Source organism: Macaca thibetana, chromosome 3 (genome assembly GCF_024542745.1).
Source record: "Macaca thibetana thibetana isolate TM-01 chromosome 3, ASM2454274v1, whole genome shotgun sequence".
NCBI lineage: Eukaryota > Metazoa > Chordata > Mammalia > Primates > Cercopithecidae > Macaca > Macaca thibetana.
Window position 1 is genome coordinate 62,241,316 of NC_065580.1, and position 17,909 is coordinate 62,259,224.

Sequence of the window (17,909 nt, forward strand, 5' to 3'; positions counted from 1 at the left end):
AAAAAAGAGGAGAATATTTGTATTTGGAAGAAATAATCATACTTTCAAGTTATTTCAGAAAAAAATAGAAAACCTTTAACTACAAAGTAAGTAATATATTTATTTTTATATTTCATGTCCCCTAAATACTTATGATTATCACTATTTTCTTTAGATTTCTGCATGTATAATTTACTTGGTTGCATAGTGGGACTAATAAATTTACGCAAATAAGATCAATATTACAAGTGTAATAAATTTAATTAAAAAAATCTTCCCCTATATTTGACAGAGGGCTTATTGCTGTGTTTATTTGTATGTATGCATATATGTACCTTCCCTGCAAAATGAATACATTATCAACTCAATGTTTTCACATATTGCCAGTGGTGGAAATTCCATTGATAAATACAAGAAAATGGAAAGTCTGACTAGCTATTTTTGTCTTTTTTAAAAGCTGTTCTTAATCACTTCTACTCAGATTTTAAAAATTTTAGGTAGAAAAACTTTACCACTGAGTAGCAATGAAGGCAAGGAGAGGTTAAGAATTCTATAACAGGATGAGGACACAGTCTGTGAGTTTAATCATGGCTAATTGTCAACTTTCTTTAGGATTCTAAGAATGTCACAATCTTCCTCAGAAACTTAATGGACTCATTTATGAAACATTGATAAGATATCTGAACTATTTTCTTCAGATTTCTGAGATCTCTCAGAATATTGTTGTCTCTTTCAGTCTGATTCAATTATTTAGAATTGTTATTAGGTTGTCAGATGAGTAATTCTGGCTGGTATATTAGAAAGAGGTACATTAGGCCTGCAGCTTTCTTTTTTATGCACATGAAATCAATACTATAATGGAATGTTTAGAAACCATCATTTATAGAATCTTATACCAAAACAAAATTCATTCATTACCTGTGTTTTATTTTATATGTAATACTTTAAATATTTAAGTATAAAAAAATTGTACAATCAAAACAATTTTGAGAATGACTAAAAAAATTCAGAGAAATATGGTGTTTTTATTACTATTTCAGGAAATACATTATAAAAGCTGCCAAAATTATAATTAAATAGAAAGATCACAAAATAAAATAAATAAAATTTTCTCCCAAAAAATGAGTTGTATAGCTGGACAAAATGTTAAAAAACAACCAACCATTTCAGCATTTTGGAAATTAAACAAAAGTTTATAACAAACTGAGCAGCATTTGTTCATGAGAAGCTACTGATCTTCAAGTAAGAACACTAGTGTATTAGTCTGTTTTCACACTGCTGATAAAGACATACCCAAATGGGGCAATTTCCAAAGAAAGAGGTTTATAATGGACTTACAGTTCCACGTGGCTGGGAAAGCCTCACAATAATGGCGAAAGGCAAAAAGTCACACCTCAGTGGATGGCGGAAGGCAAAGAGAGAGCTTGTGCAGGGAAACTCCTCCTTATAAAACCATCAGATCTCATGAGACTTATTCACTATCATGAGAACAGCACGAGAAAAACTTTCCCCCATGACTCATATACCTCCCACCGGGTGCCTCCTACAACACGTGGGTATTCAAGATGACATTTGGGTGGGGGGCACAGTCAAACCATATCAAGTGGGAATATTGGTCGTGATTGGCTTGGGCTGCTTCCATCCCCAGCTCAGTTGTCATGACAGCTCAATTGGACAGGGCAGGGTATGAAAACCAGAAGCTTTATTGCTGGAGGGGATGAAACAAGTGGTAGACTTGCAAATTATTTGGGGGTTAAACTGGGAGACTAGGAATTGGGACATCCATAAATAGATTTAATAAGTTCTCAATATATCCCTGGGTAAATGGAGGCTGAGTGCACGTTTGGCAGAAACCAGAGAGAGCCCAAACTGTTCACACAAATTTAACCAAAAGAAGGTTACACAGATGTGCAGCACAGAGAGAAGTTTCAGTGGAAAGTAAAATCATAGTCATACTTGGAAACTGTCAGACTCACAAACTGCTTGTGCTTTGAATGTCTCTCCATTTTATATACAAATTTATCAACAAAGTTTTGCAAATCTTAATGAAGTCAAAATAATGAAATCATAAAAAATAGGTACAAATAGGTTTTCCAACTACAATGAAACTAAGTTAAACATCAAGAACAGAAAGAGACTGGAAAAATCCCCAAACATTAGGGAATGTAAAAGCATGTTTCTAAATAAACAATAGGTAAAAGAAGAAATTACAAGGGAATTAAGAAATCTTTTGAACTGAATAAAAATGAAAAAAAAAAAAAATGCATGGGATGCAGTAAAACAGTCCTTAAAGGAAAATACTTTGTTTTAAATGTCTATGTCAGAAAACAAGAAAGCTCTCCAACTAATTAATTTTTCACCTTAAGAATCTAGGAGAAAAAAGCTAACTAAAAAATAAATGAAAGAAAAGAAATAGATGATATGTAGACCAGAAATCAGTAAAATAGAACACAAAAAAAATAATGGAGAAAAAATCAATAAAAGCAAAAGTTGAGTCTTTGAAAAGATTGGCAAAACTGACAAATCTTCAACTAGCTTTACTGAGAAAAAATTGAAGACACCATAATAAAAATTAGGAATAAAAAAGGGCTTCACTGTGTGACCTAAGAGAAGTGAAAAGAATAAAGTATTATGAATACATTTGTGACAATAATTATAAAACATAGGTGAAATGAATACACTTTTAGAAAGACTCAAATTACCAAAATTGATTCAAGAAGAAAGAGAACATTTAAATAGTCTTATAACAAACAAAGGCATTGAATTAGTAACTGGATGTCTTCTTACTGCAAAAGAATGCTTAGGCCAGGTGACTTCATTGGTGGATTCTACCAAATATTCAAAAAATGAATACTACTAATTCTTCACAAACTCTATAGAAAAACAGAGCCAGAAATACTTCCCAACACATTCTACATGGTCAGTATTATGAGATTACTCAAAGATATCACAAGAAAACAAATCTACAGAATAATATCGCTCATGAATATCAACATACAATTACTTAACGCAAACTAAATCATGAAACATTGCTGGCAAGAACACAAAATGACACACTCACCTTGACTATGTGGCAGTTTCTTAAGTAGTTAGACAGAAACTTATCATACAACCCACAAATTTTATGTCTAGTAAACTACCCAACAAAAATTACATATTATATATCTATACTAAAACGAGAATACAAATATTATTTAAAATATGGGGAAAAATCTCACAGAAAAACAAAATGTTGACTTTTTAAACAATGAGACATATTTAGCAATAAAAAGGAGCAAACCAGTGGCACATGCTACAACTAACCTAAAAACTAGTAACCTAAAAAACTGGTCAATGAGAGAAATCAGACACCAAAACTGTACATTGAATGATGCAATTTATATGAAATGCCTGGAAAAGGCAAACTTACAGAGACAAAAAGTAAATCAGTAGTTAGTTTTTGGATGAGGGATGTTGGAAGCAGAGATTGCTAACGGCCTCAAAGGAGTTTTTTGCAAAGATGGAAATCTCTAAAACAGGATTGTGGTGATGATTGCACAACTCTGTAAATGTATTAAAGTCATTGATTTGTACACTAACAATAGATATTTATGATATGTAAGCTATATCCAAGAAAACTGTTAAAATAATGATAATAATAATAATATAAAGTTATCCACATGTGGTACTACTGCCAACTAGGATCCAATGAGCTCTGTTATAATTTGTCTCTGTTTCTAAAAACTCATAAAGATGGTGACTAATGCAGAACAGAAAATGAGCCCCTATTTCCTAAGAAGACAATGCTATCTTTTCAAACTTAACAACATTTTTAGTGTTCTTCACTATTATAATTGCTAAGTCTTTCTAGCCTTGCAGATGTAGCCAGTCCATTACAGAACTGTACATAGCAAATGCCTTTCTTAAAAGCCAGAAGAATTTCTTTGGCTTGTTTCAAACAGCTGTGTTTCTGAAGCCATAAGATGGAGTTTCAAATAAGAAATAAAAGGAGACTAATTTTTTTGAGCATCACATTTTGTTCTTTTTTTTTCTGTTCATTTCTCTTTAAGAGAAGAGGAAATAACATTTGTTGAGCATACAGTAAGTACAATACTTTGTGTTAGGTTCACTTACAATTATGAGATACACGGAGTTCATTTTATTTACAGATGAACAAACTTATTCTCAAAATTTACATGTGTTAGAGCTGAATTTCAACACAGGTATTTATAATTCCAAAACTTATTACCTATTCTCTCCACTCTGTTGCCTTGTGTTTTGCTGAGGACTTTCAAAACTATTGTACAGTTGTTGATAAACACTTATATCTTTGAAGTTAACAGGTTAAAAGTTAAAGGATATATTTTCTAAAAATTGTGAACCACTTAATAGAAGATTACATGCCTGTGTTTCTCTCTAGGTACATTAAAAATTATAAATCATGGTGCACCTATAGAGCTGTGTGTGTATACACACACATACATAGTTATGGGTATGAACAATAACTGTATAAATTCCTTGACTGTTGTCTCAGTTGTTCCTAAAATTTTGTAGTAATAATTACTTACATTTCAGGTCCTCCTACTAAATTGTTAGTACATTAAAAATCTGGGTCTTTGTTGTGTTCATTCTATTAATCTAGCACCCAACAAAATTTAAGTCACACCATGGATGATAAATGAATGATCATCAATGAATAAATATTTAAAAATGTATCCACTATGAGTTACAGAAACAGTTTACTTTATGCTATATACGTTTTTTAATAATGAGAAAAAAGTATATTTCCTTTTTGAAAAAAAATTTCACTGTAGATATTGTTATAGCAGTGGCTTTCAAGCTTTTGGTTTGTGGAAACATATATCCTCTTTAATATTACTGAGTATCTCAAGCAGTTTTTCTTTATGTATGTTACAGCTATATAAAAAATAGTATATTTTCCATATTATAAGTTAAAATTGAGAATTAAAAATATTTATTAACACATTTAAAATAATAAACTTGTTCCATGTTAAAATAAATATTTTATTAAAAATAACTATTTTATAAGCAAAATTCATGAGAAGGGGAATGCTGTTTTAAGTTTTTGTAAATCGGCTTAATTTGGACTTAACAGAAGCCAGTTGAATTTTCACAGCTACTTCTGTATCAAATCTCTCGTGAAGTAACACATTAAATAACCTATGAAAAACTATATTGTATATTCATAAATGGATGAGCGTGAAAAAGGCAAATTCTGCCTTTGCATTACTATTAAAATAGTCTTGAATTGTGGACCCCCCCTGAAAGAATCTTTGAGATCATGAGGGTCCCACTGACATTATTTTGAGAACCACACAGGAGAACGTTGAAAACCAAACAAAACAAACCATTACTTCTCTCTTCTATTCTGAAATTATTTTTGTTTTCCTAAATAATTTTTTTTCTTTTATTTCCCAGGTATGCTTGTTTTATATAACTTTTATAAACTATTTATAAAGTTAGAACTGTCTATTAAAATATTATAAAAGGTTCATAGTAGTTTTACTATCAATGAGTTTATGTAACCAAAATTAAAATTCACTAATGGCCATTTTCCACCATAAAAGAACAGATATACTACATTTTATTCTTTACTACTTCCTTGCTTAAATCTTTGTCTTGTCTCACAAAGACAGCTAAATTATTAGTTTTGCTAGCTTTTTCACTATTGATGAAGTTTTGCATACCGCTGTTTCACTGTGAACATGAAAAACAGACAGTAATTATACAATTTTATTATGGAAAATTTAAACATATGGAAATGTAATATAAGACTACAATAAAATCCAATGTGGTTAATCTCTAAGTCCAACAATCAACAAATTATGTTCAATTTTATTTCATCTACATCTCCACCATTCTCTACCCTTAGCTAATTTTGAAGTAAATTTCAGATGATATCATTTAATCTGTAAATATTTTAGTTTGCATTTCCAAAAGATACACTCAGTGGTAATTATAGTTAATAACAATATATTGTATTATAGAACAACGCTAAGACAGTTGTTGTAATAACTCTAGCTAATTAATATCAGCATTATCTCATGTAGTTATCACTGTTTCATGAAACATATAAACTTGAATATATACTTCAAAACATCGTGATGTATATGATACCATTTTATCAATTTAAAAAATACATAAATTCAATTAAAACATTAACATATAAATGAAAGTATAGCTAACAATAAATCCTTAATATTACCAAATATTTAGTCAATCAAACTAGGCTTTTTGTTGAGCAGAAAATGACACAGATACTAGCCAGGAGTGTAAATGTTCTTTGCCATCGTTTCCCGGGCACTGGTTTAAAACTTCCAGACACTGTCAAAGATTGTAACTTCTGGTTCTAGCCTCATATGGAGATGTATTTAAAACAATTAAAAGTAGAAGTAGAATATAAAATGCAGATTGTTTTAAAAGACTTAATATAGTATGGGATTATTTTTCCTAAGACATATGGAAAATATATTCAGTAGTAATCAATACAGGGTAACTATAACAAGGAAACCATTTTTAGTATTACTTTAGGTAGATATCAAAAGAAAAAGGGGCATTCAGAGAAAAGATATAGTACATTACTAGCAAATTTATTGTCCAAAACAATAACCTTTTCTCTTTTTGTGAAATGTATATACGGAAGAAATTAAATTTACTTTTGAGACTAGAATATTTACTAAAGAGCTAGCATTTATTTTTGCAATGTTATGTTTTAAAACTTGTTTCTAGTTAAAGTAAAAGAATAACTAAAGAGTAGGAAAGATAAATAATAAGGTTGAAGGAATAGTTCTTTTTTTTTTGTAGAGTACTTATATGTATATTTTTTATTATACTTCATGTTCTAGGGTACATGTGCACAATGTGCAGGTTTGTTACATATGTATACATGTGCCATGTTGGTGTGCTGCACCCACTAACTCATCATTTACATTAGGTATATCTCCTAATGCTATCCCTCCCCCCTCCACCCACCCCACAACAGGAATAATTCTTAATAGAGTATAAAATAATACAGCTAGAAAACAGGCACATTGGCATAGGTTCTGATGATTTAGGAAAAAAATGATTTTAAGATTTCCATTGTACATCATGAAAAAATAATTTTGGCATTGTTAGAAAATATTATGTTGTTTTGCTTTATGAGCTGGAGGAAACTGAAATCGTTTTTAGCAAGTAATTACTTCCACAAAAGGAGCCCTTGGATTTTAAGATTCACCCTGGAATTTTCATCAGTACTTAAAATACAGTTTGAACAGCAATAAAACTTGAAAGTCTGAATTATCTCTCTCTGGTAGAAGAAAAGTTACCTACTCTTAAAAGGAAAACAACATTAGACTCCTAATCAATTCATTTTCTGTGAAAATAAGAAGAAATTTGCTCAAAGCAAAACCTGTTCCTCGTCCACATGTTCCACTGTCTAAGATCTGCAAGGAACAATAGCAATTACACTGAAGAAAGACCCTGTTTGTTATATCAGTGCTTAAAAAAGAAAATACAGTACATATACCATGTTAGATGTACTGCCTATACATATATAATACATAAATTATATGTATTTGAATATTTTCTATTGATGCACATTGTCCACGAAATTCGAAGAACATACTTTACTAAAAATATAGATAATATTCATTTTTTGAAATTTCATTAACTTGGAACAATTTATATTTCATCTCATTGATTTAAATATGGACTATTTAATTATAATATAAAAATTTCATATATCCTTCAAAAAGCTTCCAGGTCATGAAAGGCAAAGGAGGATTGAGGACCTATCAGATTGGAGGAGATGCAGAGTCAAACAATTAAATGCAATGTGGGATCCTGAACTAGATCCTGAACTGGATCCTGGACCAGAAAAAAAAATGGTGGGTTAGTGGAGAAATTCAACATTTGTATAAGGCTTATAGATATTTTAATATTATCATATATATGTTAATTTCCTGGGTTTGATCACTTTTTTGGGATTAGAAGTTAACATTAGTAATGTTGGGCAAAGAGTGGGCAAAAGGAATGTCTGTATTACGTTTGGAAATCCAAAATTATTTCCAAATAAAAAGTTCACCATTAGCTTTGGCTTATAAAGGAACACAAACAAACAAAACCCCAGCATAAATTGACAGTGTTCAAGTTGAGTAGAAATAGGGGAATTTATTCTTAGAAGAATTCAAGACAGATTTTTAATTTCCTGTGTAAGAATGTCTTGTATTCCTACAACCAGTGACCATATTTCTTAATACAGCAATTCCTGCGGAGCATTGTAATACCAGGTGCATTAAAACATATGGTTAATGAAAAGAATGATGCAAATAGGTACCATTTAGTACCTCCTCATATTGATGATCATGTCATAAATGTCTTTTATGTTCAAATGTATATCCTGCTTGTTTTTTTACATTTCTAAAAACACAATTTTGATATAAAAAGTTTTCCAAAATGTCCTGAGTCATCTAAAATGAAACCCAAATGTCAGTACATATGTCAATCTGACATTAGAATAAAAAAAATTAGATTATATGATTTGCTTTACCTGAAACTGTGTGATCCTTTGAGTCTCTTGTTATTTTTATCCTTGCGTGAGGAAAGATGTAGTGCATAGTTTTCCCGTTCATCTGTATGATCTAAGACATACATGTAATAAGGTAAAAAAACCAACATTAAAGACACTTAAAGTGCAATATATATAATTAGAATGGTTTATTTCAAAGCACATTGATTAAATTAATGGAACATAGTAGGAGATTCTCACATGATGGCAATTTAAACACCTTACATGAACACTATATAATGATATTGCTGGTTCTGAGTTCTTATGGTTTTTGCATTTGTAACCAATGGCTGTTGCAAACTGATTTGTTGTATTTGAAAAATTAATAAGTGCATGCAATAGGTTCTGAAGAATGTTTGTTACTACAGTAGTATGCAGTCAATATTGATGACCTCGGATAGAGAATGTATATGGAAAATGCCAGCTGCTGATTTTGCTCTGGACAGCCTAGGAATGGAAAAGCATATTTAATTTTCAGCAATTAAGTGGTGCCGGGGAGAAAAAAACAGAGAAGATCCTCCTACTTTGACATCTCTATTATCATAATCAGGATTGCTTTATGTTTATGTTGTTTGATTTATTGTGGCACTGTACTTCTGCTGAGCCCATGTACTAGAAGTTTCATTGTAAACTAGATGCAGAGGCTAATTCTATATAAATAAATAAAGTCTTTATTCACTTAATACTTTTTAAAATTCAAAGCTTGCATTATTGATAGTGTTATGTCTCCTAGACATTCCTTAGGGTAGAATAAGTAACACTTAAAGCTACTGTTGCAAATCTGAGATTTCAATTCTCATTATTGAGACTTGAATATGAGAATATTATAGATTGCATTATCTGTGTTTCCACCTGGTGAAATGAAGTTTCTGAAACAAAAGTAACTTGCAAAATGCAAACTTGTACTTTATATTTTATGGAACTTTGCTTTCAAAAGAGATTTATGAAATAATGAAAGACAGAAATGGCAAAATATTTACTCTTATCTGTATTAACAGGACTTTATTTGTATGGAATTTTGTATGTACTGTCATAAGAAAATTTTGGACTTAAATTACAACCAAAATAAAGTTAAGATAGATGAAGATTTCATATTACCTATTTTAGAATGTTTAAGAAGTGTGTTTCCAAAAGATGAAACAGAATTTAGGACTAAAGAGGTATACATTTTGTGAAGAAAGTTTCCTTAGAAAACTCTTGTGACCTTAATGTGTCCTAGTATTTCCAGCTGTAAAATTGTTAGGATTCTGGATTTTAAAAATAAAACAGGTATTTTAAAAACTAAAGCTAAAATTTTAGCCTTTAGCTTTTTTTCTCTTTAGGAAAGAATAAGGTTAAGCAGGCCTTAGGTTAACATAAAATATTCCCTAAACAATAGCGAAATCCTGTTAAATCCAGGAATATTATGTGAATTCTGCAGAGTAAAACAAAAATACTGTTACTAAATTATAAAAACATTAGGGCAAGTATAATAAGTCAATTCAGATCATTCATACTAATGTTAACTTTGTAAACCATTGAAAACCTTATTCATATTTGTAATAAGTGCTTACATTTTTCTTTTTCCATCTCTTGCCTGCTGTTCACTTCTCTCCTGTCTCTATCTCTTTTGTCTGTCTCTCAGTCTGCCTCTCACTCTTCCCTTTCTCTCTGTTACTTTGCCCTCCCCACATCTTTTTCTCCTACTTTCTTTCCTTCTTCTTCCTGTCTTTTCCTTTCCTAATCTGCATTTAAAAATCTTTATTTTTTACTAAAAATAAAATCGTGTGTATTGAAAATTTTGTAACTATTAGGTGTAACTACAGTTTGCTTTGGTACTGCAGATAATTCAGTAAAATTGGATGTTACTTCATTTTATTTCAATCTGTTCTAATCTCAGATACTAGTTAATAATAATTCCAAAACATTATTCTTTCCATTTGGTCAAAAATAAACTAAGAAAACACAATTTTGTCTTTTAGTATTCTTTCCAATTTTCAGACTGGGGAGATGTTGATGTAATCTCATAGTGAATCTATCACACAGTTTAGAAGAGTCATCATCAGGCTTCCTTATTTTTTCAACAGTTTTATCAAATAGCCACTATTGCCTTTTATTTTATAGTAGAAGGAATGTTGCACATCTTAATTTTCTTGAATATTGCTTTCACAGCATCTCATATCATCTCCTATAGTTTCAGAGACTGTCTACGCTGTCTGCAAGCAGCTTCAAAAATCCACTTAATAAATCAGAAACACGCAACTGCCATAATTATGATCAGCATGATCAAAAGTCTATATGTCTTCCATGTATGAATTAGATGTATGAGCTAGATGAATTTCAGTTTTTTAGTAACCACAGAGGGTGAATGTTGAGAGAGTCCTATAGCAGATGGGGTTATGGGTAGGTGTTGCTACTGCCAACTAAGAGTAGGCACAAAGCCAAGGGGCAGAACTGATGTCAAGTGGTGCTATATTCCTCTCCCCAAGGGGATGGTCTCTGTTATCACTGTCTTTTGGTGATTCCTCATTGATAGGATTACTGCCTATGGGCCTCCCAGAAAGAGGGCTGTTCTTCCCTACCTACAAATATTTCAAAAAGAGTTATTTTCATGAATCAAGCCTGTATATATAAAGAGCATGTTAACAAAAAGGGAATGAATTGAGCCCTTTACTTCATACACGGAAGACAGATAGCCTTTATGCCCTTTTTGTTAACTTACTGTGTATTCATACAGACATTCACCCATTCCCTCACTTAAATACCACACATTCTAGATGCAGGAGACAGAGCGCCCTGCTGGGTTCCTAGCACTGTACACATATATAACATGGTAGTTGGGATAGAGAGCTGCTGGCTCTCAAGAAGCTCACAGCCCAAGACCTAATACATGGGGTACTATTGGAGCACAAAGGAAGAACACTTACCCCAGATTTCTGGGGAAGTAGGGGTGGTAGTGTCAGGGGAGTCTTCTTGCATGATGGGGCATGTACACGGACACCTGGGTGATGATTAGGGTTTGCCAAGGGATGAGTGGAGGAAAAGTGTCCAAGGAGAGAAAACAGAACATTCGAATTCCTAGAATCAAGAGAAAGAGTGGCTCTTTCATGGGAATTTAATGTACCTCAATCAAGCAGTTGCAGAAGAATTGCAGATGATGTGAGTATAAGTGCAGAAAGCGAAGGGATTTTACAATAGTCAGGAAGTGTTGACCTTTATAACTACCCTGTGAAAGGTATTAGTCTTATTTATAGAGTAAGTGACTAAAGTAAAACTAAAAAATAAGAGATTAGGCTATCTGTGCAATTCACAAAGCAGAGCTGAATTTCTCCTGAAGAAGGCAGAGGTTAAGCATAGATAGATACATAGATAGATAGATACACACACACATACACACATATATAAGAATATATATATATATTTGAAATGAAGCAAATATGGATTTTTAGATTTGGTTTATTTTATAATTAATATGATTGTGTGTCTAATAAAAATTTTCAGAAATATTCTTCTATCCCTCTAATGTTTGTTTTATGCAAATGAGTTTTAAAAGGAGATAAATTAGTGTTTGCATTAGTATTATTGGTTTTATTACTTTTGCCTCCAAAGCATTTTATGAATATGAGTTCTTGTTATGCATATGTTTTCAAATAAAAGCATCTGAGTTTATTAGTACCAAGAGTTCAATATTAGCTTTTTATGATTAGAGATGCAAAGAAGTTAATAACATGAGAATGCCATTTTGTGATTCTCCAAGTCAAAATATAGTTATGATGAGTTAAAGAGGGAGACAGTATTTGAAGATAAATAATAATGCAAAAAGCATGAATTTTGAATTTTATATAATTCAACTCTTGAACTTCACGTAATTAAAATGTATGTTATAGTAGAATCTATTTAGAAAAAAATGATGAAGAAAAACAAATTATTTTCACAAAACTCAGCACATTTGTTACTTATTTGGGAAAGGGAGTGGTTATGATCTGGAAGGGAAATACAGGGGTTTTGGGGACAGGCAATGTTCCTTTTTTTGGCCTGTGTGGCAGTTTTATGGCTGTTCACTTTTAACTAGCTTATAACTTTGCATAGTTGCAGTTTCAGTAGTACATACATAGTTTTTTGTTTGTTTGCTTGTATGTTAGATGTGAAAATGTAAAAAATTATACAAATGTAAAAAATTACTTTTAGCAAGAATACACATAATTATACTCACCTAACAAGAATCCTTATGTTTCTACTTGAGAAGACATAGCAAGGAATGTATTAAATGATTCTCAAAAATACCTTCTCTGCTTAATTTTGACATTATATTTGTCTATAATTATATATTATTTAAACCATTATTACTATGTACTCAGTAGACCAAAACCATAAATCTGTATGTTAGTAACATAAAATTGAAACAAGAATGTCCTTAAAGATATGAATATTTCATTTACATATTTTTGGGCTGGACACTTTAATATATATCCTTTAAATTACTTTAAATATATCCTCAAAGAATATTAGTTTGATAAATTAGGTGGAAAAGACTATTCTCAGTGCCCATGGAAACAGTAGTGTTGATAATAAATATTCCTGTTTGTTAATTACTAAACAAGCTGCCCTTTTTATGCAGTTGATCTTACTATGATTTTGTTAAAGTATCTGTGTTTTCTTTGACTTGTTCTAGGTTTGTGGAAAACACTAAACTTCAGAGAAGCAAATGAGATGGGTAAGATATAACAAATATTCCATTTTAGAGAGATTCATATAATAAACACATTTAAGGAAGTTATTTTTAACTGACAAATTTGTAGATAAAAGGAGGTAAATTTAAGATTTTAAATGTGCAGAATAATTTTATTAATTTTCTTACTTTCTAGCCAGATCTATTTGATGAGATTTCAAACACAACCACAAATACAATTTTAATAGCAAGACAAGCTAATGAAAGCATAGTTCAATACAGGCTGATATGTTTACATGAAGTAAAAAAAATGGAATTATATTGACATTTTAATGGAGGTAAACATAAGCCTAAACAAAATATGTATTAAATATATAAAAAACTAAAGACAGAAATTTATAGTAGAGAGGAATTCTAAGATTTCTAGAAAATATGATAGCATATACAAAAACAGAACAAAATTCTAAGAAAAAATTCTGTTTAATAGGTAGAAATTTGTCTATGAAAACTTAAATTGCTTAGAAAGAAATCAAATCTAAGAGTATAGACAATGTATTTTAGACAGTACTTATAAATGTCAAAGCCTTGTTTTCTTTTATACCTCAAAATGACAAACACTGAATTAAATTATAGTAAGTCTATATGGATCTTCTCAGTTGTTCAAAATATGGTTGTTTTCTATATCAATGAATCACTAAACAGGATGATTTAGGAGTTAATGTAAATAAGTCAACTATTTATTTTGGATATTTTAATAATCATAATGAGTATACAACCTGCAAATATCTGATCTGGTAAGGCAATTGATTTAAGGCCACTTGGCTTACGTGAAGGTTCTCCTTCAATTCACTCAACTCTTAATCTCGTAGATGTATTTCAAAATTCAATTCAAACATCACCTCATTTGCTCAAAAGTGAGTAAGATCATGAATTTTGGTGTCATATTTAATTGTGAAATTTACCTCTAAGTTTCAATTTCTTCATCTATAAGAATACACTGATTAGTAATATCTACTTTATGTGAGTTGTTCTGTATATAAAATTCAAAAATACATAAAAAAACAGCTAATATTTCCATGCAATAGATCCACTAAAATATCAGCTTCCTTTCTCCCCCAGGTTAAGCCTTCTTCCTATCCCAGCTCACTTGGTTTGGCCATCCTCTCACTTGTTCTTAGCATCTGAACAAGCATTGAAAATTACCCAAATCCATTTCACCCAGTCACTTGTAAGCTCTCAGAGCTCCATATATTCTTGTTGTATAGCTGTGCTGGATATGTTATTCAGACTTAATAATGTCTGTTGGAGGAATCAATCACTTAAATTGGTAGAAGTATCACAGTCCAATTTCAATCAGTCATAGCTGATGAAGCAAGCTGTGTTACTCCTTTATGTTATTGGAAAAAAAAATTGTGAAATTAATGGACAAATATCTCATTCCTTTTAGGACAACTAAGACCATTCTAACATAGAAGTGAGTCTTTTTTTGATAAATCTAAAAGAAATTGCTAAATATAGCACTTACTTGTTCTTGATGCTGGCTGAGTGGTCTAGAGTGGACCAGTCTTTCTGGCAGTTTTCGGTCCAGACAATGTCCATTTTCCAGACGAGACTCCCTGGGTTTATCAAACCAATCTGTTTCCTCACGACGCAGATGATAGGCTTTGGACACCAAGGAAACATCATACATTGCAACGGCAAGTAATATAGATGATTGAGGGCAGCAGATGTTCTGTAGTACTAGCATGCACTAGGCTTGTTAACCATACATGCATTTCAAACACATTTCCCATTAGGACTAGAAAAATTATTTTTGTTATTACATCAAAAATCAAATTATGTCAAAAATTTTAAACCATAGAATAGCCTAGAAAAAATGACGCACACAGATGTTCACAATCTCAGAGCAAAACAAAACAAAATCAAATTTCAAATCAAGAGAAAAAAGAAATTTAGATCGTGATAAAATAAATAAATGAACAAGTGATCATTCTTCAAAAGGATCATTCTACTTAACCTCAGCCCATCAGTTCCCACATCCACACATTCTTTCCCATACTCTACCCACAACCCACTAGTAAAAAAAAAAAAAATTTAAGATGGGTTGGTGGGTGCAGCAAACCACCATGGCACATGTATACCTATGTAACAAACCTGCACGTTCTGCACATGTATCCCAGAACGTAAAGTATAATAAAAAATGAAAACAAAAAAGGATTCCTTGTGTATGGAAGTTTCTGTCACTTTCCCACCATTACATCAATCCAGTGCCAAAAGGTTGTTGCTGGCTTTAACATTATTTTTTGAAAATATGACATTTCTATGACATTCACAACGAACAAAAACATTTGTTTCTAAGAGAATTCTGGTGTTATTGTTAGGAACATGTGCGCCATGATTACTTAGTAGCCTAATATTAAAAATATCTCTTTTATAATTGTTAAATAAAAATAAAATGATTATTTTTTGAAGAGAAGCACTGACTTAGAAGATAGATTGAAGAGTTGGTTGCATGCTTTTTATACTTACACTGTGACAAAATTTCACAGCATACCTTTTTGAAAATGCAACTATATTTAAGGTACATAATTATTATTTTAAATTAAATTTCATTCATTTGTATTTCATAGGTCTTTTCAAGATATTCTATAATGACTGAACATCTTATTTTCCCTAATATACAGAATTTGCCTTTTAATAAATTGTTTTATTCTTTGTAAAAGAATCTCTAATTAACAGTCTCTGGAAATACTTTGTTGCTTCCTAAACAGTAGAAGGAACAACGCTTCTCAAGTGCTTATCCTTTGTTGATGATGCTTAGATTAGTTGATGATGTTGTCAACCTCTACTTTCCTAAACTCCAGCTTCTAGAAGGTCATACAATATACTTTTATTTTTCTATCTGCATTCCTGACTATCATCTTTTCCAAAACCTCCTCCCAATCTTTTCCCCTAGGCCATTTCCATCATTTCATTGCTGCTGGGACTGGCAAACCCACAGCATATGTACTACTAGTCACCTCTATACCTCCTGTGGTCAACACTGCTACTTAACCACAGCATTTCCCTCCCATAACACAAAACGAGCAATGATGTGTGGTGGGTTCATCAGTCTTAGATTTCAGAAAATACATTAATACTTATCTGTTTTGTGATTGCATACGTACTTGACTGATCTCACCTATTCTAAGCTGCTTAAAGGCAAGGCTCATATTGTCCTTTTTTTTCCCCCTTCCCTCAATACTAAAATCAATGCCCTGCCTAAGGCATAACATCGAATAAATATTGGCATGAATGAAGCACAGAATTAGTCATCAACTAGAAAAAGTAGTTAACATCCTAATTATGATAAACACATTTAAAAATAAATGTTAATTTGTCCTTTGAACCTCATTGATGCAGATATTTTTCACAATCTACTCAATAATTATGGTTTTCCAAAGTCTTAATTTGAAACCAAGTGACTGAACTTACCAAGAAATTTAGTGTAATAGACATTTGACAAGTAAATACAAAACAAATTCATTATTTAATCATTCATCTCTTAAAATTTATTAGATTATTCTCAGTGACATTAACACTACTTTTGTCTTACTTCTTATAGGATTTTATAGATTTCTCATGAAAATAGAAAAATAATTTATACTTATTTTAATAAATTAATATCCTTTATAATGTAGTACATGATTTCATTTGAATGTATAACTTTCTTAATTGCATTTGAAATACAATTCTTTAAAATGTGTGTTTTGTTTGGCTGTGTCTATAGAAATAAAGTAGAAGTTCAACCTGACCCAAATTCTGTCAATTTATTGCCAATAATTCTGATTATGTATTTTGATTTTCTGTTATTTTTTATAATAACACTATGTGTAACTGAATAAGGATGACTATCATCTGTTGCACAGGAGTTTATAATCAACCAACAGCAAGTAGATGAAATCAATCTGCTTTTGTATTGAATTTTGTTTTCATTGTTTAGAACCAGTTGTATATAAATGTTAATTGTTTATAACTGTCTCACCTTTCATGGTAAAATCTAAGTGAAAAAGTAAATTTTATAACAAAAATATTCTGAATTAGTTCAAATCATTTGAAGGAGATTAACAATATCTTTTTTTAAAACTTGGCATTATTTTCTTGAATTCTTAAAAGTAATATACGAATAAGTTATTTCTGGATCTAGTACTGTCCACAGGCTACAGTTACATAAATAGTTTAATTCTTCTTATATTGGTCAAATATATATACTTTTAAAAAGACTGTATATATTGGAGGACATGAGATGAATTACATTTTTTTTTTCTTTTTGAGATGAAGTCTCACTCTGTCGCCAGGCTGGAGTACAGTGGCGCGATCTCAACTCACTGCAACCTCCACCTTCTGGGTTCAAACGATTCTCCTGCCTCAGGCTCCCAAGTAGCTGGGACTACAGGTGTGCGCCACCATGCCCAGCTATTGTTTGTATTTTTAGTAGAGACGGGGTTTCACCATGTTGGCCAGGATGGCTCGATCTTTTGACCTCATGATCCATTCGCCTGAGCCTCCCAAAGCGCTAGGATTACAGGCATGAGCCACCATGTCCGGCCTGTTTCTAGCTTGCCTCAAGCTAAAAATATTAATAAATATTAAGCAACATAAACTGTCTATATAGATTTTTCCTCAAGAAAGATATTTCAACATCAACGAGTCTTTTAGAGTATATTAATGACTGTCTTATATCCTATAACTTAC

General features: G+C 31.3%; 1 protein-coding gene across 8 annotated transcripts in view; it reads right to left on the bottom strand.

Moving 5' to 3' along the window:
• PCLO (piccolo presynaptic cytomatrix protein) overlaps positions 1–17,909 on the bottom strand; it is a 396,658-nt gene that overhangs the window by 139,599 nt on the left and 239,150 nt on the right. For all 8 annotated transcript variants that reach the window (XM_050782798.1, XM_050782796.1, XM_050782795.1 and 5 more), the window contains exons 8-9: positions 14,701–14,837; positions 8,510–8,600 (exon numbers count right to left, since the gene is read on the bottom strand). In XM_050782798.1, the coding sequence (XP_050638755.1) occupies positions 8,510–8,600; positions 14,701–14,837 (228 nt within the window). The remainder of the gene's footprint in view (positions 1–8,509; positions 8,601–14,700; positions 14,838–17,909) is intronic.